Source organism: Rhinolophus hipposideros (assembly GCF_964194185.1).
Source record: "Rhinolophus hipposideros genome assembly, chromosome: 6".
Lineage (NCBI taxonomy): Eukaryota > Metazoa > Chordata > Mammalia > Chiroptera > Rhinolophidae > Rhinolophus > Rhinolophus hipposideros.
Window position 1 is genome coordinate 71,294,398 of NC_138052.1, and position 27,363 is coordinate 71,321,760.

General features: G+C 39.4%; 2 protein-coding genes across 4 annotated transcripts in view; one reads left to right on the forward strand and one right to left on the reverse strand.

Moving 5' to 3' along the window:
• The first annotated feature begins 1,551 nt into the window (after positions 1 to 1,551).
• CASP8 (caspase 8) lies at positions 1,552 to 25,987 on the forward strand. Of its 2 annotated transcripts, none has more exons than XM_081051071.1 (8): positions 1,552 to 1,967; positions 11,490 to 11,822; positions 15,312 to 15,417; positions 16,416 to 16,554; positions 17,581 to 17,690; positions 19,290 to 19,431; positions 22,299 to 22,800; positions 24,082 to 25,987. In XM_081051071.1, the coding sequence occupies exons 2-8, from the start codon at positions 11,518 to 11,520 to the stop codon at positions 24,215 to 24,217; spliced, it is 1,440 nt and encodes a 479-aa protein (XP_080907197.1). In that variant the 5' UTR covers positions 1,552 to 1,967; positions 11,490 to 11,517; the 3' UTR covers positions 24,218 to 25,987. The 2 variants fall into 2 exon arrangements, with proteins under 2 accessions (XP_080907197.1, XP_080907198.1); XM_081051072.1 differs by lacking the exon at positions 1,552 to 1,967 and adding an exon at positions 4,093 to 4,263.
• The window catches only part of FLACC1 (flagellum associated containing coiled-coil domains 1), a 28,749-nt gene continuing 27,341 nt past the window's right edge, over positions 25,956 to 27,363 (reverse strand). For both annotated transcript variants that reach the window (XM_081051074.1, XM_081051075.1), the window contains one exon: positions 25,956 to 27,308. In XM_081051074.1, the coding sequence (XP_080907200.1) occupies positions 27,182 to 27,308 (127 nt within the window). In that variant the 3' untranslated portion in view covers positions 25,956 to 27,181. The remainder of the gene's footprint in view (positions 27,309 to 27,363) is intronic.

The window sequence follows — 27,363 nt, forward strand, 5'->3', positions numbered from 1 at the left end:
GCAGATTGGGAGATGAGCATAACCTCTCAAGTGCGAAAATTCTGGGTTCATTTGCTGGCCCTGAGGTTCATCAGCTGGTTGACACTGAACTTAGTTTCTTCATCTGTACACTATGTCTAATAATTCATAGACATCTTACACATGATGTGAACTTAAGTAACAGTGGTGGTGAATATTTATTGAGAAGTGCAGAAGGCCCAGGCCTTACTCTGGGTGCTCACTCCGTTTTATCTTCCATAATTCTGCACAGGTAGAATTCCAAAGCTGGGGACTGAGGAGTGATCTTTTTTAAATCTTCCCAGTTAATTCTGAGATCAGTCAAGTTGAGAACTATTGTTGTGTATTAATATTTAGGCAGGGATTAACCACTCAGTGTCTTAGAGACAAATTGACCTTATTCTGTCACTCACTAGCTCACTTGGCTGACTTTCAACCTCTACAGGCCTCAGATTCCTCATCCACAGAATGGGAGCAAAAATAGCAAAAAAACTGTTCAGAGGATGAAGTGAGCCAATTTAGGTACTGTGTCTGGCATACATAAAATGTTTGATAAATGTTAGCTGGTGCCTTTAGGCCAACTCCTTTTTCTTAGGTGACTGAGAATCCAAGACCTTCTGACATTTGAGCATAGATCACTCTGTCTTAGTTTAAATGTACTGCTCTTCCAGCCACATGCTTTATTTCAAACCTAATTGGGTGTTGGGGGAAGAGGAGGTAGTGTGTTATAGTGAGAAAATCCTGTGTATGGTCCAATGAGACTGAGTTTGAACCTATGTATCTATTTGAGCCTCAGTTTCCTCATCCATAACATGGGAGAACAAGATTCTGCATTGCTGTGAGAATTACAGCTAATTTGTGTGAAAGAGATACAACATCTAGTCATTGTATTATTGTTGGTGTTTTGTTTATAAAATGTGCAAGATATGAAAACAAAAGGGCAGAAAAATCCTTTAAAAATTTAAACAGGAAATAGAGGCAGAGGGTGGGGAGGGGACAGAGGATGAAAAAAAGCTGGGGAGAGCCTGGGGCTCGGTGTCCTGGGAAACAGATCGCCACCTCTGTCTCCCACCTCTCCAAGTATGGCATTGGACGGGCACCGGTTACTACTAACCTAAGAGCGTGGCCACGATATGAGCAGCGCTATTACCCCTACCCTAGGCTGGGTCATACCCATCCCCGCTTCTTAATCAGGATCTCCCCACATTTCTGCCAGAGGCCTGCTTTGACCCAAGAAGAGCCCCTGCCATATGATCTGGAGGGCTGGTCCATGGCTTCAGTGCTGAGATTTGGGCCACTGCACAGAAGGCATTTCCTCTCCCCAGTCCCCTTTCAAGGGGAAGTCTGAAGCCTGTCTTTAAAAATTACAGGGGTTATTAATAGTAAATGTAGTCAGCATAAATGCTTTCCACTGAAACATGTCCAGCTTCCGGGTTTTTAGTTTGCATGTTGACGAACACATGCCCAATTTCTGAGTGGTTGGAAATTGGGCATCTGTTCCTTTAAATAAGAAACATTTCTTTCTAGAATGAGTCATCTCTGTTTTCCTTTTTTAGGAATCAAGTTTATTCTCTAGTGCTTTGTTTTAAGGAATTTTCATTCTCTCTTGCTGAACACCAGGTTCTGCCTTTCTGCTGCAGGGCAATGTTTATTAATTCTTCTTTTGTCTCCTGTGATTTTTTTTTTAAAGCCCTATGAATTTGCTAGTAAATTCTGAATGTAGAGAACTGAGAAACAGGAAGTGAGTCCCCTGGAGGTGGCAGAAGAGCCTGGTGGAATGATCGAAAGTGAAAGAAAACTTCCTGGAGGCGGTTCCATCTCTACCCTTTGCTCCCCTCTCTGTTTCAAGGGATTTTTCTCTGGTTGTGTGGATCAGCCTTAGGAATCTGAACATGTGAAATTAGGCAGTGTAAGGGTCTTGGCATCGGGAGATTTGGTGACTGTGATGTTGCTGGAAGAGGGTGGAGCAGGTGAGTGCCTGGTGCGGAGGTGGCTGCTGGATACCATGTTTCCGGGACTCACTCAGGGGGCGCCTCCAACCTGCCCAGTGGTGACACCTCTGGGTCCTTCCAGGATCTCCGACTGGTGTTTCTCTCTGAACTACAGCCACTGGCCTTGCTACTTCTTAACTCTGAAAATCTCCAGTTCCTCTGCTACATTTCTCAGAGTCTTCTCGAAATCTCCAGAGGCCTCCAATACAGACACAGTGTCTCTCCTGCTGGAGTTTGGAGATTCCATAAGACAGTCTTTACCTTCTTGTGTTTGTTTTCTTTTCCATTTGCCCTGGGGCAGAAGGTAGAGTGAATCCTTCTGTCAGACCCTAATGGCCTGTGGTCCTCGGTCTCTAAGCCCCTTCTCCCTCTGCCCTGTTCTAGGTCCTTCTTTGATCTCCCCACTCCCACCCCACTTCCTACTCCTCATGATGGTTCCCAAAACACAACTCTTCAAATCTTTTGATATGTATCCCTGAATTATTCTGTATTTTTGCAAAATTGTTTTGTGTGTATACACTGTTTTCAAACTATGCGAACTGGAGCAAGTAAGTACTGTCTTTGTGCCACTGTTTTCTCATCATTAAATGGGATTAGTACTATCTCATGAGGTGGTTGTGAGGACTTACGGAAATAATACGCATTAGCCACTTGCAACAGTGACTGGCACTACTAAGTACCCAGTAAGTGTTAGCAATTATTAATACATAAGTATTAGTATTATGTGTATTGTATTTTGCTCGTTCCGTTTCTTTTTTTAAAAGTAAGCACTCTGCATTTTAAGTTCTATGTATTTTGCCTGCCTCCACTTTCTAACCATTATGTGGTATTCCATGTTGGACAGTTTCCACCGTCATATATAAGGACTATATAAGAACTTGCCCCCACCAGTTCTTGACCTGATCCAACTTGCAAACCTCTGCCAATCTGATAGGTATAAAGTGGGTATCTTGTTGCTTTATTTATCTCGTTGCCAGGTTACTGATGAGTTTGAGCATCATGTCCTACACTTTTGCTACTTGAGTATCTCCGTGTTTGTATCCATTGTCCTTCCACATGGTTTCATTTTGTTGTCGATTTTCAGGAAACCTTTGTATATTCTAGATACTGCTACGTAGTCTCGGTAGCAGGTCCTAGGAGCATCTGACAGATGCAGTCTCTGCCCTTGGAAGCTCACAACCTAGGAAAGGAACTAGTCACAAAACAGTGGGACAAATGATGGGGTAGATGCTCAAAAGGCATCAAGTTGGATTTCATTCTGTTGTGTGTTTTCACTTAGAATTTATGAGCAGAATCAAGTGGCAGAGAAGGACATGGACGTTACCATAGCACAGTTACCTAGCCCTCTACAGGGGAAGAGGCACTTTCAGATACCTTCTTTAATCCTCTCAGTTATAAGATGGGTCTCTGAAAACTTATATTCTGTTTGGGCAAAGAAAAAAGGCATTTCAACGAACAAAGGTGTTTGAGTTTTTTTTAATTTCTACTTTTAACATCAGAAAATATTTCAACTGACTCACAGCAAAAAGGCAGGGCTAATGTGTGTTTTGCTCACTGTTATATCTCCCAGGCTCAGACCACGGTGAGGGCTCCAGGATTTGCGTCTTTGGTCAAGTCGCCTGGATTGAGGCTAGGATTTTCTAAGCCACTGAGGGTGGGAGCTAGATGACTTGGGGCCCATGCGGGTGAACCGTGTAGTGTGTGAGTGTTGGTTAGGAAACCATGAGAGTTGGCTGTGGGAGTTCGCAGATCCTCCGTGAACCATGGCGAGGGTCCCATAGTTTCCGGATCTCAAGATCTCTCAGAACTGCTCAACTGATATTTATTGAAAGAAAACATTAAAGTCTTAATAATTAACTTAGAAAAAATTGTAAATTTCTGAAATACGAAAAGAAAGCATTCTTACTTATCATCCAGTCCAACTTTCTAATTTTGGAATGTGGTAATGGAACCCCCAAAGTAAAATGATCTGTCCAAAGTCACATAGCCAGAGCCAAACTCAGAGGGCCATGTTTCCCTCCCAGGAAACACTTTGTTTCTTGCCCACCAAGTTTTTTCTTGAAGCTTTAAAAGGAGGAGCTTTGCAGAGCACCCTATGTGACTCAGAGTTGAGTAAAACAGGAAGTAGAGCGAGTTGTGCTTATAATTCTTCATTCGAATTTGCACTAAAGCTCGTACTCTAGCCTTAAGTGCACCAGGGGAAAAGAAGCAGCTGTGAGGGTCCCAAGCCTGTGAAGAAGCAGCTGTGAAGGTTCCAGGATTTGCCTTTGGTCAGGTCAGTTGGGTCTTTGGGGAGGAAGACCTTTGATTCTAGAATTTTCTAGGCTGCTGGGGATGGGATCTAGTGTCCTTGGGGCCCATGGAAGTGAGCCTTTTATTTAAGCATAGATGGGGAAACCGGTAGAAGTCCCTCTAGAGCCTCTATGCCCACAGATTCCAGATCTCAAGGCCTTCCCAGCTTAGGTTGAGGAATTCCTGGGGGTTTTTCTGGAATGTTTCAAGTACAGCTGTCTGTAGAGAGGTCTTATCTTTACATTGGCAAAACTTGTCAAAGAAAATAAATCAAAATTTAAATCTCAACTGATTTTGCTGCTACAGCTACCCATCAACGAACACACACTCACCGGCATCTATAACCACTAACATATACACACACAAACACATATGCACACAGTTTTAGTAATTCAATTATTTACTTCTTTATTTACTTTAGAAATAAAAAAGGTACAAAGTAGTACAGAGAATAATGTAAAAATGAGTATAGACTGATAAGATCCGAGACTGTACTTGTGTGGTTAAGCATTTATAGATGAAATTATGAATTTCATTTAATTAGAAAATTATAGTGTTGGTTATATGTTTTATTGAGGTTTAAACACTTTTACTGGATTGTGTGAAAGCACTGACTTCAGGGCCCTGCAGTGGACAGTGTTTGTGTGCAGAGTGGCAATCTGGCAAGTTCTGAGGGAGTCCCCATTTTCGAGTGGCCATCCTGGTCTGGATGGAACGGCCACACTATTGCTTCTTATGGGTTGGGCCTGAGAGCCACTTTCAAGTAGTGTTGAGCTTTGAATGAGATGTGGATTTTTGTCTCTGAAGATTAATGCAAGTTTTGGATTTATTTTCCTCAGCTTTAAGGTATGCCACTGAAGAAGCTAGGATGCTGCTAGATTATTGCTAGAAGGACTGTTTGTGATTAGGTGAAATTTATTTGCAATTAAATTGCGGCATATAAGGCAGTGGTAGAGCTGTGACTCTGGAATGAGATGCTGAGGTCTAAATCCAGGCTCCAGCATGTACTGGCTTGGTTTGTAAGGTTCTGCCCCTCTCTCTGCTTTAGTAGATTTGTTAAGAATTCTCGTTTTTGTGGGTTTTGTGTTTTTTTGTCTTTAAACATTTTTAATAATTTTAATCTTTAAAAATATTATGATTATATGTTTTTCTTAGTTAAATTCCTTCATTGGCTTCCAACTGCAATTAAAATAAAATAAAAAGTCTTCACAAGGCCTGTCATTGCAATCCTTGACTGAGATGCTCAAATCTGAGCCCGACGCCTCTCTTATTAGCTTATTTTTAAACTGATTGTTCACAATAGTAAAATGTGGATGACTATAGCAATTTTTTCAGAGACTTCTAATAAAATGAGACAAGAAAAATATTTTTATGTTTATATAATGAATTATATGTGATAAACCCATATATCTCAATATAAACATTTATATTGAAATATTTTGAGGAATGACTGTATTATAAAAATATTAAATATACTTATATATTAATTAATACAAATGTATTTATATGAATTTATTATTTAACAGATATTATATAGTAATCGAAAGTAAAAGAAAACTTCCTGGAGGTATTTCCATCTCATTTCTTCTCCTCTGCCTTGTATGCATTATATATCACAATATGCAAATTTATATATTTTATATGTGTATATAAACACATTATATATGTGTGTTTTTATTATAATTGTATATATAAATAGGTGAATAAAAAAATCACCAAATGTGACCAAAGAATTACTTAAAAAATTTTTTTTATGAGTTTATTTGAGCAAAAACTGACAATTGTGAAGATCTCAAATGCTCCCACCAAAGAATTACTTTTAAATAGCAAGCTTCTAAGTAATTTTTCTTTTTATATTTTTCTGCACTTGGTGTAAGGAAAAGTGTTATTTTTACTATTTTATGATCATAAAAATACAACAATGAATGTTTTTTAAAAAATTATTACTTTAACAAAGTTTCTAGCCTGTCCAGTAAAGTTTTTAGATTGTTCAGTAAACCTAGTTCCAGGGTCCCTGTAGTTAGAACCCCAGCGCCTGTGGTTAATGGTGTAACATCTTGTATAATGGTGTAAAATATATATACATAAAACATTTGGTAGGAAAGACTGAAATATTTTTAGGTGTGTTTGCAGGATGGAATTAGAGGTAATTTTAATTTTCTTTTTTCTTTTTTCTGTATTTTCTAAAATGAATATGATAAAGATTGGTATCAGAAAATAATAATTGTGGAGGGAAAAAAGAAGATTCTGCTTACATTAGCTTCTGTAGTTGATTTTATTCTATAAAATGAGATTTTCACAGTGATTGGAACTGATTTAAAAATTTAAAGACTCTGAACCTAATGGTACTAAAGAGGGTTGGACCTAGTTTAGATCTGTTCCAGTATATGAATAAAAACCCATATTTAAATAGATACCTTTAATTTAGGTATGTGTACATTTAGAATGCACATGGTACAAATTTTAAATGGGGGGAAAAATGTTTCACTTTCTTGTTTACCCCGAGGCCTTCCCTACACTCACACCCAGGCCCTCTAGTTTCTCTCCCCTGAGGCAACCACTGAACAGCCTCCTGTGTATTTTGTTCAAAGACCTGTGAATACTCAAATCTATGCACCACTTACTAAAACATTATATAGATCATACATATCCAATCAGGTTGATCTTTCCATTCTTTTAAATAGTTGACTAGAGTACCATTGGATATGATTAATAGCTTATTTAATTCTTCTGTTATTGATAAACAGTTATTCCTGCTCTTTTGTTATTTCAAGCAATGCTGCCATGAATAACCTTGTACATATGTCTTAGTACACTGATGTTTAAGCTAACATAGGAAAAACTCCTGGAAGTTAAATTGTGGGGTCAAAGGATATGTGCATTTCCTATTTTGACAGATATGGCCAAACCACTTACCTACCTGTGTTTGTTTCCACCAGATTACAGCACTGTGTATTGCAAGTTTTCTGTTTCACCAATTTGGTAATTGAAAATAGTCTTTCGTAATTTTAATTTCCTTAAAAAAAAATTATTGTGAGATTGAACATATTTTCAAATGTTTAAAAGCTATTTGTTGTGAACAATAAAGCCACTGGTACTGTATTTTCTCTCAACTGTCTGCTCATGATTTTACCTGTATGTGCATTGGATTGTTGATCTTTCACTCTTCTTAAAATTGACTTACAGGAACCTTATTTTTAAAAAATCAGTCCATTTTCTATCTTATATTGTCATATCATTGCCCCCTTTTTTCCCAGTGCAAGATTTATTGATTTTTTAAAATTTTGTTTCGGTTATTTTTCAGAATATTTTAGTTTTTATTTAAGGACATTTACCAACCTTTTTTTTAATGGCTTTCAGGTTTTCTGTTATACTTAAAAAGGTTCTTCACCACTGCAAGATTATTTTTAAAAATTCCCCTATGTTTCTTTCCTTAGTATTTTAATTTTAAGGATTAAATCTTTGATCCATCTGCAGTTTATTTTGATGTAAGGAGTTCAGTTAGGATTCATTTCAGTTTGTTCTAGAAGTCTTCCCAATTGTTCTAAAACCGTGTGCTAAAAAAAGTCACCTAAATGTGGCTAGCCTTTTTTGTAGGGTGTTCGATTTGGCCGTTTTTTACTAACTTCCAATTAATGCATTCATTTCTAATTTCATTAACTTCTAATAACCAGAGAACATGGACTGTATTATTTCTGCGTTTTGGAAATTTATTAAGATTTTTTAAATTTATTAAGATTTTTTTCCTATGTGGATATTTTGTATGTGTATAAAAAGATGTGTATTTTCTATTGAGAGGAAATGCCTGTTAGAGTTGGTCAATTGTGCTATGAAGGTATTCTACAGGCTTCTTATATTTAGTCTACTAGATTTTTTCAGTCTCTGAGAGATGAATGAAAGTTTCCTGCCATTTGGGGGGAAAATAAATTCTTCGAGTTCTCTTAAGTTCTTTTTAAAGTTTAAAGTTCTTCCATTTTGTTTTCTTTTAAGAACACAAATATGATTGTACCACTCCTCTGTAATCTGGTCTCCCTGCCTGCTGTTATCTGTGCTCTGTTTCCCAAAAAGCCTCATTTCTTGCCTATCCTCTACTCACTTGATTACATTCTCTTAAACAGAAGAACACATCCAAGCTAATATTTTAACATTAATTTCATTTATGCAGATAGTATCTGCATACATTTATCTTAACACATTATAGGAGAAGATAAATTCCCTTTCCTCACTCCTTCACCCCCAAGTTCTAGTTTTCTCCTCTGTTCCCCAGAAAGAACAACTTTATGAGTTTGGCGTGTCTCTTTCCAGGTCTCCTTACCTTTTTATTTTCTGCTTTTACATATATGTCTGTAATCACTGAAAATCTATTGTATTGTTTTAGATGTATGTTTTTTTTCTCGTTATATTGCAAGTTGCTTTTTTCACTGTCATAATAATAACGTTTTGGATATTCATTTTTATTTCAGAAGATGGAATGCATTTTCTTAACTGCTGCATACTTTTGCATAGTATGACTACACCTTAGTTGATTTAGCCATTCCTTCATTGAAGGACATATGGGGTGTTTCTAGTTGTTCGGAGTTACACATTAGTCTGTGATGGCACTCCAAGATCAGAATCCAGGGGGACGCTGCCTTCAGGCCCTGGGCGGTTCTGGGTCCTCTGAGGTTAGAGGACCCGGTTGAGCACATGCGTGTTTCTGTAGTGTGATTTAAGGAACTGAGCTTGCTAGTTTGTCCCCTTGTATGGCCAGCAGTTTTTGTTTGTTGCACTTTGAACATATGCTGTTAGATGCTAGCCACTTATTTAAGATAACTTTCCTAAATAAAAGTATTTTCCTGATAATTGATTGCTTTTGCAGGGAAGTATCTGTATCCCGCTATAAAATACAGTTATAATTCACTGTATTTACTGTATTTTCAATTTTCATAAAAAAACACTGTTCTACATAATCAGTGTGGGGAAAGGAAGGTATTTTTAAAAGTTTCGAAGTGTTTTTTGGTCACTTTTTAAAAACATTAAGGCTTACTTTAATGTGCAAATAAAAAATATTTCTATTTTAACATCAGATGTAGAAAATACAGAGGTCCTGGGTCACTCTCGATCACTACCTCTGAGTAATAGTCAGGATTTGCGTTTTCAGAACGTTTGTAAATGCAGGGAGCGTAAAGATCCAGGAAGCGATCTGCCTTGTTTAATGGAGGAACTGGTCCAAACTGGTTAAGGTTATTTGAGGTTAAGGAAAGTGCCCAAGAACACAGAGTCCGTGGGATCAAGGAGATGATGGAGCTGGATGGGAAGTTAAGGTTTTTCTACTTCAAGGTTTTCAAAGGGTAGCTCTCTGGGACCACCACTTAAGGTAAGTAAGCATTTGAGTAAGACTTCAACGAAGAGTTCCTTAACTTTACAGAGTTTGAAAACCACCGCTTCCAACTGAACTTTCACATTTATCAAGCAAGGCAGTGGGAAAACTAGGAGGGTAAGAGGAGTGCTCCCATGACCAGTTTGTGTCAGGGCCCCACAGTCTGGGTCTTTTTCTTTCTCTTTGGTTAACGCTTGTTTAGTATTCACTAGTTGGTGGCCTTTGTTATCTAAATGCATTAGAGGTTATATGGTCACAACACTTGAGGAGATGGGTGTTCTTTTGATCCTTGTTTTACAAAGGAATCTAACCTCAGAGGACAGGAACCGCCCAGGGCCTGAAGGCAGCGTCCCCCTGGATTCTGATCTAAGTTTTGTCTGAGCCCAAAGCCCCTTACTCAGTACCACTGTACTGCCTGCCTCCCCCGAGGGTCAGCTGCAAGGGAGCTTCCTGGCTTTGATGGCAACACTGTATCCCGCTCTACAGAGCCAGCTCCCAGTTTTGTCCCTATGAAGAAGCCATACAAACACTGCTCCCAGGGGTCTTTCACAGGCCTATCAGAGTAGGGAGAGTGGCGAGAAATCGGTCAAGATGACTCAAGGGCTTCAAGGGAGGAGAAACCCCAAATCCTGCGCTGCTTTCATGAAGGTTGTTTGGGTTTCCTGAAACACTGCCCTCTCTTTTTTTTTTTTTTAACCTATTTCAATATATGTTTGAAAAAAACACATTGTCTAATTTAGAAACTGTTGAAAGGGTTGCCTCCAGTCTCGGGTTCTTGACCAGCAGTGGGTGCTTTCCCTAAGGTCTGTGGAGGACAGCGCCGCAGCACGTCCTCCCACCACCACTATTTCAGTCAGACCCTATCTCTTCTCCACCTCCAACCCTTCCAATCTGTCCTCCACACTTTAAATGTTAATTCCAATCAGATGACATCATTCTCATGTTGATATCCTTTCTTAGTTCCCTATCACCTCCAGGACAAAGCCTGAACCCTTTGACCCATAACAGGCTCTGGCCAGAGCTTCATCCCTTTGTCCCATCATTCCTCATCCCAAGCCCTTCCAGATTATTTATTGAGTTCCTTGTGTCTGTGTCATGCAGGGTCTCAGCTCCCACTCCCCGCCCAAGAACGCAGGACACGGTAAAGCCAAACAGGAACACCCACGGAGCCATAGATAGGGGAGTCAAACCAATATATTCTCGCTGGCGGCTGGGCTGGAGACACAGGAAGCAGGATCTACATAATCTGTCTAACAGCAGTCCGCGCTTGCCAGCCACTATCTTCTTGCTTGCCCCCATTCCTTCCTGCTAGCATAGCCACAGCCGTTATATTAGTGGCCAACGGCCTACGGGTTACAGCTGACGGCCAACTAGCCACAGCTGCTGGCCATCTGATCACAGTTGATGGCCATTTACTACCCGAGCCAGCACCTTTCTATGTGAGGCCGAGAGCCTGGAAACTGCTTTTTGGGGCTTTGTCCCCACAGTCTGTCTGAACTGACTTGAATATTTTTGACTCCATCTTTTGCATAAACTATTTCCTGCAAGAACTGTCCTCTCCCACCTCCTCCCCAAAAGTGCCTTCCCTCCAGGAAGAGCCTCTCCCAGGTTTTATATTCCTCGGGCACCCTGGTCACAACTTGCTGGCCATTGGCTAGTTCATATATCTACCTTCCTAAACAGTAAGCTACCTGAGAGTAGGAGCTTGTCCTGTGTGTTTTACCTTCCCTATATCCACAGTACAATGTCTAGTATATACTGTAGTAGATGTAATAGCCTTTGATGCAGGAACAAACCAGTAAATGCTACTTTTCTTCCTCATTTGAACATGATGTTGCATTTGGACCTAGGCTATAACTACACTAACACTGGACAAGCATGGATTTCAGCAATTGTCTCTACGATATCGGGGAACATCTGGACAGTGATGAGCTGGCCTCCCTCAAGTTCCTGAGCCAGGACTACATCCCACAAAGGAAACAGGAACCCATCAAGGATGCCTTAATGTTATTCCAGAGACTGCAGGAAAAGAGAATGTTGGAGGAAAGCAACTTGTCCTTTTTGAAGGAGCTGCTATTCCGAATTAATAGACTGGATCTGCTGGTCGAACACCTGGGCACCAACAAGGAAGAGATGACTAAGGAGCTTCAGACACCAGGCAGGGCTCAAATCTCTGCTTACAGGTGGGGAGAACCTCCAGTGTGGCACTGGGAGATATGTGGGGAGTGGACACGTTTTTGTGGGGAGGGTTGATTACAGGTTGCCTATATAGTATGACTTTGGAGGCTCTGGGAAGATGTCCTACCAGGGCCCAATTAAGAAATTTAGAGACCTTATGTATAATTCAGAAAAAAAAATGCTAAAATCATAAAATAAAATTTTTTTCAGAGTGAAACATTACCTATAAGTATGCTGACATTAAAATAGACTTTTTCTAAATGTTCTAACTCTCTCACTTTGTTACGTGTCTATTACCTCGGTGTCTCTGCTTTGCTGGTGCCCACATTGTGTGCTTACTTTGTCTATTATCGGGTAAAGCATCACTGCTTCCCACCCCGAAATCCTCTTCCCACCTGCTGGTGGATGACTACGGAAATTCTCAATGGAGAATTAGGCTTTTATCCACACTTGCATTACAAAATTCTCCAATGAGGTGTATGTTGCCAGTTGTTCTGTATTGGCCAGGCTGGACCCCACAGAGACTGCTTAGCCCCCGTGAGGTCAGCTGCTGCTAGAACGGCGGTGATGTGGGTGTCTGTCCTGCCAAAGACCTTGCAGCTTGGCCTGTCCCCACCTGTGGGACAGCAGGTAACCGAGGGGTGATAAATCACATTCAGTTACATCTTTGTGATTCTTAAGACTTTAAACATAGAAACACATTACCAACTTCTCTCTTTCAAAATCCTCTATTCTCAGACAGTCCTCAGACACTCCTTAAAGTTACTTTTAATTTTCCTTTCAGGAAGCTTCTGCTCAAGCTTTGGGTGTGGCCCATTTCACTGTCTCTGCTTCCTTGTCAATAACTGTAACATGTGCAACATTAAGTCCTCACGGCCTGGGTTTGCTACCCTCTACTAGAACGGCCTGTTAATGCCCTGGTCTTCCTGGTCTCAGAGACCTGAGATTCTGGCATGTTCCTTGTCATGCTCTCTTCTTGCGGCTTCACCATTTCTATTTTAAACGACAAAAGAGATGTTCTGAGTGTATTTCTGTTCTAGGGTTGCTGTAACAAAGTACCACAAACTGAATGGCTTAACGCAGTAGAGAAATTTATTACCTTACAATTCTAGAGGCTAAAAGTCTGAAATCAAGGTGTCAACAGCGTTGGTCCCTTTTTGGAGGCTCTATGGAGAATCTGTGTCATGCTGATCTCCCAGTTTTTGGTGGTTACAGGCAATCCTTGGTGTTCCTCGTCCTGTAGATGCATTGCTTCAATCTCTGCCTCTGTTCTCCTCGCTGTGTCAGTTTGTCTGAATTTCCCTCTTCTTATAAGGATCCCAGTCATTGGATTAAGGCCCACTCTAGTCTAGTATGACCACATCTTACTGAGATTACAACAGCAGAAACCCTTTTTTTTCTAAATAAGGTCACATTGACACGTTCTGAGTGAACATGAACTGGGGAGGAGAGGGAAGGCAGACAATTTTGAATACTATTCAATACTGGGTAACTTTGGTTTAATAGGATTGTTAAGTTCTTTTAAGGAATTTGTAAATTAAGGCATCAATTAGTCCTAAAAAGCACAGCCCCAGAAGTAGGAAGGCTGGACCGTCTCATCTTGTACCCACTGTCTTGGTCTTCTGGAGGTTACACACCTTCTGCCATGTGAGTTAGACTCTGAGACAAACTGCCAATGCCAGACAATGACCGGTCCCTCTCTGTTGGAGGGTCAAGAGTTACTAACAAGGGCAGGATCTGTCTGTTAAAATCTTCAACATATTAACTTGGGAATAAAAGGCTCAGCACAAGTACAACCTACTGCTTATTCATCGTTGTTGAACATTAGCCAAGAAAGAAAAAATACGCTAGAGTGACCACTTTACATTTATAAGGAAACACTAGACATTTTAATTTTCAAATTATAATTGCTACTTATAAACTAAGTATCTTACAAACTATCAGGTTAGTTAACAATAAAGCCAGTATGTTTCAGTAATGAGGAAAGTAAAAGCACAAAATACCTTGTTATAAAGTTAAAAGGGGCGGTAGCTTTGACCAAATCTTGACCCTACTTGACCAAAGTAAGAAAATGTTAGAGAAATACTTCTAGGGTAGAAGAGTCCATGAAAAGAAGGATGAAGCAGATGATAATACTGAGTAATTTCTGTTTCTACACTATTTTTATTTTCAGAATTTAAATTTAATTTTGAAGTTAACATGTTTTTGTTACACCATAATAGTGAAAGGTTTGCTGACTTCTAAAAAATTCCTTTGTTCATTTAACAAACATATCCCAAGAGCCTACCATAGATTTGGAAATAGTAGTGCCTATCGCGTATTGAACACTTAGTCTGTTGCCAAAGATTAGTTTTAGCACTTCAGATAAACTTATTTCTGTAAACCTCAACATGTCTGAATGGTGTAACCATAGTAATGTCTATGGCCTACAATGAGGAAAAAAATGTGTAACAATCTGAAGTCACCCAGCTCATAGATGGTGGAACCAAGGTTCCAACACTAGTAGTTTGGGTCCCCTAAATTTAAACACTGTACCTCACAACCCTCTGGGCTTATGGAAACAAAAAGAGCATGGACCCTGCTCTCAGGGGACTCAGACAGCTTTATAAACACACAATTATATGTGTTATGCTTCAGGTGGTACAAAGGTACAGCAGGGTGAATGCAACCCCGAGGACATTCAGGCAGTGTGTGAGCTGTTAATGGATGAGTGGTTGTCTGTAGACAGACAAGGGAATGGGAGTGAAGGGGGCACAGCATAAAGTGTCAGGGGGCCACTGGGTGTTTGGAGAAGAGATGGTGGAAGGTGGTCAGGAGTGGCTAGAGAAGAAGAGGCAGGCTGGGTTCAATTCACAAAGGTCTGTTTTATAGAACCAAGTATGTGGCCTTCCAACTGAAGGTAACAGCTGGGAGAACACTGCCAAGTTTTAATAAGGAAATAGTGATCTGATTTGCATTTTAAAAAGCATAATTTCCAAAATCAAAACTTTTTTTATTGCAACAAGGTCGTGATTTTATAGTGAAGACAAAGGAAGCCACAATTCATTTAACTGAATTTTTTAAAAAAATAAATTTTATTGGGAAACAGCATGCCTCTCCCGCGCCCATCAGCTCTAAGTCGTTGTCCTTCAATCTAGTTGTGGAGGGCGCAGCTCAGCTCCAAGTCCAGTTGCCGTCCTCAATCCCTAATTGCAGGGACCGGCAACCTTGTTGCCAAGAGCTTGCTCTCCAACCAACTGAGCCATTCATTTAACTGAATTTAACTGAAGGACAAAGGTAGTAGAAGTTTAAATTCAGTGAAAGATGGGGTAGCTGGGCATGAGTAAACAGTCTTCTGTGTCACTACACCAGCCTCTTTCCAACTCATAAATCATGTCATTAGCTAGCTTTATTTTAAAGGCAGGCCGTTGGAATCAAATCTGCTGTGACTCCATATATCAAATGGGAAATTATTTAAGAAAGCATTTCTCAAGTGTCTCCATTTCCCACCACAGGGTCATGCTTTTTCAGATTTCAGAAGATGTAACCAAACAGGAATTGAAGTCCTTTAAATTTCTTTTGAGCAAGGAGATTGCCAAATGTAAACTGGATGATGACATGGTAAGACCTGTTGTCGCACCAAGGTTCAGTTCTGAACCAGTGGGAATTTCTGCTTATGAAGAGAGGGCTACTCTGGTAAAAGCAACCCGAATTTTCATGTTTTAACCAGGGGAGAAGAAATAAGCTGTCAGCCATGAGTGTTCTATGTATGAGTCCTTTGTATATTGTATAGTGCTGCTCATTAATTATCAGGAGCAAGGTGGTGTCAGGGGAACAGAAGGCGGGTTGTGGGGGCATAGCTCAATGTGGGACCCTGCAGAGCCAGGAAAGACAGTGGTGGGCCTGAGGTAGTTCCCCCACTTCTGCAGTCTCTGAAACAACCTGGGACCTAGAACTGTGTGTGTGTGTGTGTGTGTGTGTGTGTGTGGTGTGGTGGTGTCTGTGTGTGTATGGTGTGTGGTGTGTGTGCGTGGTGTGGTGTGTGTGTGTGTGCTGTGTGTGTGTGTGTGTATGTGGTGTGTGTGTGGTGTGGTGCATGTGTGTGTGTATGTATGGTATGGTAGTGTCTGTGTGTGTATGTATGTGGTGTGGTAGTGTTTGTGTGTGCGTGCGTATATGGTATGGTGGTGGTGGTGTGTGTGTGTGTGTAGTGTGGTTTTGTGTGTCTGTATGTGTGGCTGTGTGTGTGTCTGTGTAGTGGATACAGTACCAGAGGCAATGATGGGTGTGAAACAGTCCCCAGGCTGCTGAATCTCAGCAATACAACTTGGGCTGTTTCACAGTCTTCCTATAAGGATATCCACAGACTTTGAGCACAGGGGCTAGGGCCTGGGGAGTGAGTGATGTCTGATGTGGCTTCTCCTCTGCTCACTTCTGTCTTTCTGGGCCAGAAAACACAGAATTGTCTCGATAGTAGTCTATTGGCTTTGTAAGACCACATGCCCTCTCAGGAGGGTCTGCTTGGGAAGTTAGGTTTGGAGAAAGTGAAAGTAAAAAATCCAATCTAAAAGCCAACATGGCCCAATTTTGGCTTCCAACTTTATTTCTCCTCCCTCTAGACGTTGCTCGATATTTTCATAGAGATGGAGAAGAGGGTCATCCTTGGGGAAAGAAACTTGGGTACTCTGAAAAAAATATGTGACCAAGTCAACAAAAGCCTGCTGAAGAAAATCAATGATTATGAAGAATTAAGCAGAGGTTGGTACAACCTGATAGCTGTGAATCAGCAAAATATATTCTTAAATTGACAAATCCCTCTATGTCACAGTGTTTCCAATAAAAAAAATGTGTGTTTCTGTTTTAATTCAGAGGGATGAATGAGCCTTTGTTAAAGGTTCATAAATAGCCAAAAGAAAACCAATGAATCGTTGTAGTAATTAACAAAAATTTATTAAGCACACACCAAAAAAGGCAGTTTTCAAATTGAAAGTGTTCAAAACAAAATGTGGAATGAGGTGCAGAGATATGTTGTTATCAAACAGCTTATATAGCTGTAACTATGCTTTATACAGCTTATAAAGCAGTAACTATGTATTCTTCACAGTGATTGGTTAGAATGTTAGAATTTTCTTAAATAATAAGGGATTGGTCTATGGTTACTTCATATCATAAATCTTGGACAAAAGTTCAAGTTTTGCTCATGATTTTCAGAGGTATAAGCAAGAAATGGCTAAGGTCAAAGTAGTCTTGCCAAATAAGCTAAATTAAGCTTTGCTGGTATGATTAAACTGGTTTAGTTTGCTCAGGAGTTTTCAAGGCGGGTCTCCATTTGTTTTTGTTATTTTACCAACTTGAAAAAAGTCCAGATGAATTTTCATTGGTAACACTTGGAGATATGTTTTCAAGGTTTATTTAGTTAATTTACTCTGATCCTCGTTGCTTGCTCTCCACAACCTTCTACCACACCCACATCTTAATGGACCTGCAGCCTAATATCAGGATGAATGCTCGGTGGCTACCTGTTGTCACCATCTCTACACAGTGACAGCAGTAAAAAGAATTGTTAAAAGACACAGCCCGTGGGGCCCCAGGCTTGCAAGTTTGAAAACATGCAGTTAGTCAGTAATAAGATTTTTACCTATTATGTGAACTACAAGGATATTATGTTTACGGCAGTCTGTGAATTTTCATTTTAAAAGGGACTTTGTGTTGTCCTCGGTGCCCTCGGTGTTCTCGGTACATGTTTCTTTACCAAAATTTCTTCCCTCTCATGTCTCATTCCAGAGGTGTCTCAATTGTATGTGGGGGAGGGGTCTCTTGGGATGCTGTCAGTGTCCGACTCCCCGAGCCAACACTACTGTGAATCACGAGAACAGGACAGTCAATCACAACAGGTATGAGGAAAACTTCCATTCCTTCTTCTCTTTGCATTGCAGAATCTAGTTATTGTATGCCTTAGTTTTTGTTTTCTAGCATCCAGACAAACTAATAAGGGGCAGAAACATAGTGAAAATTTTGAGAACTGTAGGAAAAATTCACAGAAGGACAAGCTTAAAGTGTGACTTTTTAGTTTAAAAAAAATATGATTTCTTGGGTTTCCTATGTTTAAAATTTTTATTTTAAAACCCAAGACAAAGACATTGGAACAGTTGGAGGTCAGAGGGGTGAGAAGACTCCTACCTAACCCTTTCAGGAGCTGTATCCACTTCACTGGGAGAGGGCTTTGCGGAAGGAGTCCAGTAGGACTGGAAGAGCAAAACCTTTTCTTTTAACTTGACATTTTAAGACCGTTTCTTCTTTGTGGTTAGGTATAAGCAGCAAACGCTCATGATCTAGTCATCTCCGTGTTCTCATCTCAATGAGCCAGTGTAAGACTTGCCTTTCTAGACACAGTCACGCCTGTTTATGTAACCTTCAGCAATGGAACGTCTGACTCTTTAGCCCATTTACTCCTCTCCGTGGCAGGAAGCAAAGGAAATCCTGAATGCTACGAATCTAGCAGGAGACTTAAAATTAAGTTTGAGAGAAACAATTTGATAGTGGTCTCCTGAACAAATTACCAGACCTCTCTCAGTCTGAAAATCAAGGATTAACCACAGTCCTGTGGTGCTTTGTGAAGAGTAAAGCACTCTACAGGTGTCCCCAAGGAACAGCTAAGGATACTGACTGCAAGAGAGATTAACTTGCTCAAAGTTTTTAGGTTATTAAGTGGTAGAGCCAGCAATTTGGCCCCCAAGTCTGGGGCTCTTTTCTCTACCTAGAAGAGCTGCATGCATTTCCCGGTAAATGCTGACTATCTCAGCACTGAAACGGCCCTGGGAAAATCAGGACAACACAGGGCCACCTCTGACTGATGCTGGCAGGTACTAGAGTCTGGATACTGTAACCTGCAGCATAGCCGAGACCCTGCCTGACCAGTGCATTTCTCGTCTCCAGTCGCTGTGGTCCTGAGAGTCAGATTAAGCCATCAGCTTTAAAAATCCTGGGACCACACTATGCCTTGTGTGAAGGGCAGGCCATCAGCTGTTAGCCCCGAAGCATGGAGGAGTTGAGTAGACAGCCAAGGGAATCACAAAATCAAGGAAGGGCAGCACTAAGACATCCATTTGTTCAGCAACTCTTGATTGAGCTCTCCCAAATTAATAAATCCTAGTTCCCGACACATATCATCTGCCTTAAGCAGAAGTGAGAACAAATAATGATAATCTGTTATGAGGACAATATTAATATAAGTGCAAAGTGCTCAGGAGGCCCAAGTATTGGGACATGGACTCTATACACTGTGCGCAGAAGTCTGGGGAATCCTGTGTTGGGAACCTAGGCGGAAACGAGTTCGCTAGGGAAACGTCAAGTGGCGCTGGAGCCATGGAATGAGCACTTGTAGCCCTGTGTGGCTTAGGGGACAGCCTAGCCTCTTACTGGGGAGTTGTATGTTCATATCTCATGTGTTTGACCCACAGAGTCAGTTCTTGGGTTGGATTTTTGTTTTTCAGACATCCGACAAAGTTTACCGAATGAAAAGCAAGCCACGGGGGTACTGTGTGATATTTAACAATTATGACTTTAGCACAGCACGGAAGGACGTGCCCAAACTTCACAGCATGAAGAATAGAAATGGAACAGACTTGGACACGGGTACAGTCAAAACCAAAAGAGAAGTGAAATATGTCTAATAGTTATGTTTCTAGCAGAAGGGGAGAACGTAAGCTGCATCAGCAGGGCCACATGTCATTGTTGTTGTTGTTTTAAATGGATATAACCATATTTCCCTGTAGAGATGAAGAACACTCTTTTATATTTGCTGGTTTACTGCTTTTCTTTTTTTATCTAATTTTAAAAATCAAAGCAATGTGTATATTGAGATAAAATATCAAATCTTACTAAAAGGCTTATACTGAAAAGCAGCAATAAGCTTTTGCTTTATTTTATTTATTTATTTATTTAAGGAGGGCGCAGCTCACAGTGGCCCATGCAGGGATCAAACCGGCAACCTTGGTGCTACCAGCACCACGCTCTACACAACTGAGCTGACCGGCCATCCCAAGCTTTGCTTTTAATTCAACAAAATGAATAGTGCTTCTGTAGAATGTGTTAGTAGTACAATGTGTGAAAACATTGCCTTGGTGCCAAGAGCACTTATAGAAGTTGCATTTATAAGAGTGCAGCAGAAATTGTGAGTCCCCAACACAAGTAGCATTTTCAATGTTAAACTAGACAATTCCTTTTGCTCAGCCTATTTCAGCTAAGACTGAGAACTTACAAGTTAAATAAAAAATTAATTGGTAGCATGTGTACATAGAAATGGCAATAACTAAAAGTAATAATAGAAAGAATCCAACCCAACCTTTATGATATTAAGAATTTTTATTTGATCAAAGAATTTTTTAAATGGTTTTTACAGGTTACAACATCAGGTAATGACTTATTTTTTCAAATTGAGTAAAGTTTAGGGAATTAAGGTAGGCTGATTTTAATCATCAGGACTCTGCAAATGGTCTCTGTTAATATTTGTTTATTCAAGCAAAACGATTCTACGATTTTAAAAAGCCACAGAGCTTAAGTTCATTGACTGCATCATTCATCATTGTACATCTTGGCCCTCAAGGAAAGGTTTCAAGCCTTTGATTTCCATTCATTTACTATTAAAACTTTTTTGAAAAAATAATATTTGATTGTATTTCTGGCATTTTGGTGAAAGGGTACAAAGTTGCAGTTATGTAGGATGAATAAGTCTAGAGATCTAATGTACGGAATGGTGACTATATTGAATACTACTGTGTTTTCCTGAAAATAAGACCTAGCCGGACCATCAGCTCTAATGCGTCTTTTGGAGCAAAAATTAATATAAGACCGGGTCTTATATTATATTATATAAGATCCAGTATTATATTATATTATATTATATTATATTATATTATATTATACCCGGTATTATATTATATTACATTATATTATGTTGTGTTATATTATATTATTATATTATATTAAAGATCCAGTCTTTTTTTTTTAATTAAATTTATTGGGGTGACAATTGTTAGTAAATTTACATAGATTTCAGGTGTACAATTCTGTATTACATCATCTATAAATCCCATTGTGTGTTCACCACCCAGAGTCAGTTCTCCTTAAAGATCCAGTCTTATATTAAATTAAGACTGGGTCTTATATTAATTTTTGCTTCAAAAGACGCATTAAAGCTGATGGTCCGGCTATGTCTTACTTTCAGAAAAACATGGTAGAAATATGCTAGGAGTATATTTCAGATGCTCTCATCTCTGTTTCACACATATGGTAATTATGTGTGGAGATACTCGTATGTTATTAGTTTGACTGTAGTCATCATTTCACTATGTATATCATCATGTTGTACACCTTAAATATATACCATTTTATTTTTTTTAAAAAGGAGTCAGACAGGCAGCCAGAAAATATTGAAAGACTTTAACTAGATCTATGAGAGCATTTGGGGGAAAATAATGGTAAGCGTACAGCAAATAAAGCAATAAAGAATAATGTGATTACCAATTCCAAGAAAGACAAAAAGTTTAATAAGAAAGGAAGCAAAATTAAAGAATTTTATGTTTAGATACTACTAGTAATACAAACATTACTACTGATTCAACTAAAAGTTGTAAATAATTGTGTAAGAGCACCAAAAGCTCATCACCCATAATAAGAATTCAATACAAAGTTCTAAAATTTATCAACAAATAAATAGCAATGCACCCAAATTTATTATAAAATGGAAGCTAATACCAAAAAAGAAAAGTCGTTGAAAGTTGAAAGTGGTTGCCTTCATGGAACATTACTGGGTAATTGGGAGGGATAGAGAAGTGATAGTCTTTTAGTTCTACTTGATTTTGTAAATATTCATATATCATATTTTGACAATTTTGAGAGGATTAGGAATAAACTAAGTATGGATCTTTTATTCAAAATTTTTTTGGCTTTTTGTATTCTGATTATATAAGTAATACAATTATTTTTTAGATTGGTTTGGTAGTAAGCCTAAACAATAGCTTACCCATTTTGTAGACTAGTTGAGATAACACAACATGCCAACAATAGTACTCTCCTTTCCTTTTTTCTTTTTTTTTTTAAGAAATGGTTTATTGTATATATATATATATTTTTTTTTTACTTTTTTTTTTTGCCTTTGTGTGTGTGTGTGTGTGTGTGTGTGTGTGTGTGTGTGTGTGTGTATGTGTGTGTTGAGAGCCCACTGGCCCATGTGGGAATCGAACCAGCAGCCTTCGGCTTAGGAGCATGGAGCTCTAACTGCCTGAGCCACCGGGCCGGCCCAGTACTCTCCTTTTCTTATTTGCCTCAAGACTGGGAAATGTTTTCAGCTGGTGGCAGTAAATATTAGAAGCCTGTGGAATTCAGTCATTAATATAGAGGGTCTTGTTCTCAAGCTCTGTTTCAAATTCTTATATGATCAGTGTTCTCTTTAGCTGGGAATTATTGAAATGTAATATGACCTTTCTTATTTCACTTTTCAGTGGCTTTGAACAACACCTTTAGTGAGCTTCATTTTGAGGTAATAGTTTACAAAGACTCAACAGCAGGGGAAATCTGTGAAACTCTGAAATCCTTCCAAAGCATGGACCACAGTGACAAAGACTGCTTCATGTGCTGCATCCTCTCCCATGGAGACAAGGGCATCATCTATGGCTGTGATGGGCAGGAAGCCCCCATCTATGAGCTGACCTCTTACTTCACTGGTTCGAAGTGCCCTTCCCTTTTAGGCAAACCCAAAATCTTTTTTATTCAGGCTTGTCAAGGGGATAACTACCAGAAAGGTATAGCTGTTGAGACTGACTCAGAACAAAAGGAAGCCGATTTAGAAATGGACTCTTTACCTCAGAAGACATATATCCCAGATGAGGCTGACTTTCTGCTGGGGATGGCTACTGTGAACAACTGTGTTTCCTACCGAAGCCCCATGGAGGGGACCTGGTATATTCAGTCACTTTGCCAGAGCCTGAGAGAAAGATGTCCTAGGTAATTTTTCCCTACCCAACCCTTCATTCATCAATAAATGTCTAACCATAGATCACATAGTTGTATTTCCCAGGTCAGTTGCAAAGTGGGAGACAGGGGAAGTGTTAACATCTTTAGTTCATAGATAGAAAGAACTGAGCTACTTACTGAAGAGTTTCCTTTTTTAGCACCTCAAAGGACAATCAAGATATCGTATTGCTAGGAAGAATGATAAAGTCATATAGTCTAGCTGGGCATTTAAGCAAAAACATGACTGTTTCAACTCGACTAGAAAACTTCCAAGAAGTCTTCCAAGAAGGCAGTAACCCATTTCAATGTTTAACATCCTCTAACTCTGTCAAAAGTTCTATAATAGCTAACCAACCTCTTGGTGTGTTGTGGGAGATAAGTACCAAAGAGTAGAAACCTTCTGTAGTTTTACTAATTTGGCCTGATTTGAAGCGACAAAATGTGGGAAAATATCCTTCCCTCATTTAAATATCCTATGCTTCCTTTATTTAAATGATGGTTTTGTATGTCACAGTTCACCCAAATGCACACACAACTGACAGATAGCAAGGAATCTTCTGTAGGTTCCTTCTAGTCCTATATCTCATTATGTTTTAAGTGTTTGAAGAATGAGAATTTTCCATGGCAGACATCAACACTATGTTTCCATTTTGGAATTTAGACCAAAACTCCTGCAAGTTCTGGGGACTATCTGTAGAGGTGGATAAATAGGTTGCCCAATTAAACTGATTAGAGAGACTGGTGGGAAAGGGGTGAGGTGGCTGCAGGAGACGTCCATTTTTTATTTGCTTAAAGTTTGATTGCATCATAGTTGAATCCACAGAAGCTGTGTCAATTTGAGGCAGAGTGTTTAGGGGGCATTGAAGTGATCTGGGGGGCAAGTGACATAGCACATGGAGCAGAGTAATGTACAAACAGGTTGGGAGGAAAAGAAACAAAATCTGATGTTAACACTGAGGTTTCTGATGGTCTACAGAGATCCTGAGTAAACCAAAGATAAGTTATTAAGCTCTAAGACTACTCCATTACCTGGAAAGCTGTGGTACATCTTAGTTTAGCAACTTATTATTTCAAATGATGGTGAATAAGATGGATGAGGTCACACCGTAATGTTTTATTTGACAGAAATTGCCATATACCAGAAGCGTTGTGTGACACAGAGTGTTGTTTATTTCAAATGTTTTGAGGGAAATAACTATCATCAGCACATCATATGAAAGGGTTTACCAGTTATTTTTCCCTCACAGATGGTCAAAATGTTATGTTTTTCAGAGGTGAAGATATTCTCACCATCCTCACTGAAGTGAACTTTGAAGTGAGCAATAAGGATGACAAGAAAAATATGGGGAAGCAGATGCCACAACCCACTTTCACTCTAAGAAAAAAACTCTTCTTCCCTCTTAATTGATGCATAACACTATGCATAACTTAATTGTTAACGAAATGCTGCTATTCCCCACTTTCTGTTTTATTGTTTTTGTTTTGGATGACAGGAAGGGGAGAGAATGGGAGCCAAAGGAAATCAGTCTAGTTTTTATGCAAATTCAAGCTTAAATCTCTGGGTTTGTAATAATAGCTAGACATGTATAGCCATTTTATTTGTAATAAAATGGGGTGATTTTAATTGTATTTTTAACGTGATAAAAAAGTTTTTAAAAACTATAGTAGGGGGCAGGCCCGGAGGCCCAGGTGGTTGGAGCGCCGTGCTCCTAATGTTGAGGTTGCTGGTTCGATTCCCACATGGGCCAGTGAGCTGCGCCCTCTACAGCTAAGATTGTGAACAACAGCTCTCCCTGGAGCTGGGCTGCCGTGGGCTAACGTGTGTGTGGCTGTGAGTGGCAGGCAGCCAGGAAGAGCTGCCCCGAGCTGCTGTGAGCAGCCCACCGAGGACCGACGGCCTCAGCCGGGGTAGCGCAAGGCTCATAATACCAGCATGGGCCAGGGAGCTGAGTCCTACACAGCTAGACTGAGAAACAACGGCTTGAATGGGAGTGTGGGGGGGGACGGGACAGAAGAAAGGGGAAAACAAGACTATAGTAGGTACAAAAAGTACAGTAAGTTTAAAAGAAATGTAACGTTCTGAAGGTTCAAAAACAGTGGCAGAATGTTCTTCACACATCTCTCATCTGCTTTTAACTCATAATCACTTAATTTAATTCCCTTCCAATTGTTCAGCATTTACTTTCTTTTTTTGTACGTCCACTCCCTCTCGTTCCAGGCCATCTTCCACGCTACTCTGCAATGAAAACTTTTTCTTTTTAGTCTTCTAGATTCAAAGTGAGGGTGAGTATTTTGAGGGGAATTAATGGCAATGTGTCATTTACTGTAATAAATTATTTTTATTTAAACATTCCCTGTATTGTTAATCACACCTCATAGTAATTAAATTGACGTAAGATAAATTAACAGGAGAAAAACAAATTTAATTTTTTAAATTAAATTTAAAAATTAAATTTTTTTGTTTTTGTTTTTTAACAAATTTAATTTTCATAGCTAGAGGAGCTCATAGAAATATGAGACTCAAAGAAATGACCAAATAAGGTGATTTATGCCTTTTAGACAAAATGACAACACATTTGTGATGTATTGACAAGACAAAGGTGTTTGGAGTTGGGGTAGCAACAAGATTTATTTATACAGTCTTCTTGACCCTGAATTCCCTATCTCTGGTGATAAGGATACCTTCTACCTTCCCCGGTACAGGGAGGGTACCATTCACGTGGGAGGTTTATTTCCTGCCTTCGGGGGAATAAAAGGGGTCAGTGTCCTTCTTGCACTGGTTGTTTCTCAAGTAACTTTAATTCAAAAATAATCAATATGCCCTGAACCGTAGTACAGGTTTCCTTAAAATACAAATTCGAAAATGTTATTTTTTTACATTAAAATCTTTTTAAAAACTCAAACTGCTTTATAAATCCTTTATAATCTGTTTCCAAACTCCCTTTTTAGCCTTTTCTCTTATCGTTCTTGCAATATATACATACTTCTGTACATGTTTGATTTGCTTTCTTGCTAAAAATGATGAGGTCCCTTCATGCATGCAAATTTATAATTCGTTTATGTGTTCAGTTCATTTGAAATATTTAGGATTTATGTTATTTTTAAAAATTAGAAATTTTTTAAAGAATAGTTTTCAAAAATATTCTTACCAGGATAAAATATAATTTTATCTTACTGTTCCTTGGAGGTTGTTTTGTTTAATTGGGGTTTGTTTCTTGCCAATGGCATCTCACAAGTGGAAAAATTTTAAATTACAGGTATCTTTTACTTGAGCCCCCTAATGTTTGCTCACACAGTGGTAGTTCTAAAAAATGTGTTATTCATGTTTTTGGAGATAAAAATTGGGAGATGTCACATAAAAACCAGAATACTGGGGCGGCTGGATAGCTCAATTGGTTAGAGCATGAGTTCTCAACAAGGTTGCCAGTTCAATTCCCGCATGGGATGGTGGACTGCGCCAGCTGCAACTAATGCTTGAAAATGGTGACTGGACTTGGAGCTGAGCTGCGCCCTCCACAACTAGAGTGAAGGACAACTCCTTGGAGAAACACACTGTTCCCCAGTATTCCCCAATTAAAACAAAAACAAAAACAAACCAGAATACCTTTTTTTGAAAAATCAGAATATTTGACTACATTGACTCCATGCTCCCATTTGGTAACAGTGGAATGGGTTCTCCCAACCCCCACCCCTCACCCCCAATCCCGTACACCACCCTGCCCAACCCCCTCATTGAACCTACTGCCAATTACCATTTATCACTGTGCTTATGGGATTGTTTTTATTTATGTCCATCCCACTTCACTTATTTATGTTGACTGTCCTGTGGACATTTGAATTCTGGCAATGGTTTAGAGAAGGTGGCAAGAATGATCAGAAACTCTTCCCAAATTATAGGTTGGGAATATGATTGAGAGGTGGGAGAGTGGGGCCACGTGCAAGAAAGAAAAGTTCATGGAATCAAACCAATAAATTATCTATCTTGCTAGCTAAATACCTCAGTCGAACAAAAGGTATACCTCAAAATATAGTCGACGTTCAATAGGAAGAAGCTTTTTCAGATCAGTGTCTTCAAAATGAAATACATTAAGGTAGAAGAGAAAAATAGTACAAAGCCCAGAGAAAGCTCAGCTCCAGGTATAGAGAACATCACTTTTCAATGAAGAGTCATGAAAATCTATGTAATTGAGATGAGAATTCAAACATTCCCAACCACTCAAAAGAAAGCAAATTGTGAAAAGACAAAAATAAAATGAAGGCAACCCAAGAACTAAACTCATCGTATGCATTTCCCAAGAAAACTTCACAGGAGTTCTCTAGACTTACAGACACTATTCCTACCATCTCTGATGATGGAGAACAACTTTTCTGTTCATAATTCTTGTCTTTTGTTGTTACTATCTTCTAAAGTGTTGGAATCATCCTCATAAATAGTAACAGAGGTTGATTTTCCCAATCGTTCCTCATAAATTTCTTCATTCTTGGCAATTATCTTTTGCCTGTAAAGAAAGAGACGTATCACTATAGACTCAAAGGGTAGGAAGGGGTGTAGGA

What these genes read in the sequence shown, in the direction of transcription:
- CASP8 (XM_081051071.1), top strand. Translation starts at nt 11,518, where the DNA reads ATGGATTTCAGCAATTGTCTCTACGATATCGGGGAACATCTGGACAGT. An exon ending in TGGAACAGACTTGGACACGG is followed by an intron (nt 19,432 to 22,298) that starts GTACAGTCAAAA and finishes TTCACTTTTCAG; the next exon opens with TGGCTTTGAACAACACCTTT. An exon ending in CTGAGAGAAAGATGTCCTAG is followed by an intron (nt 22,801 to 24,081) that starts GTAATTTTTCCC and finishes TATGTTTTTCAG; the next exon opens with AGGTGAAGATATTCTCACCA.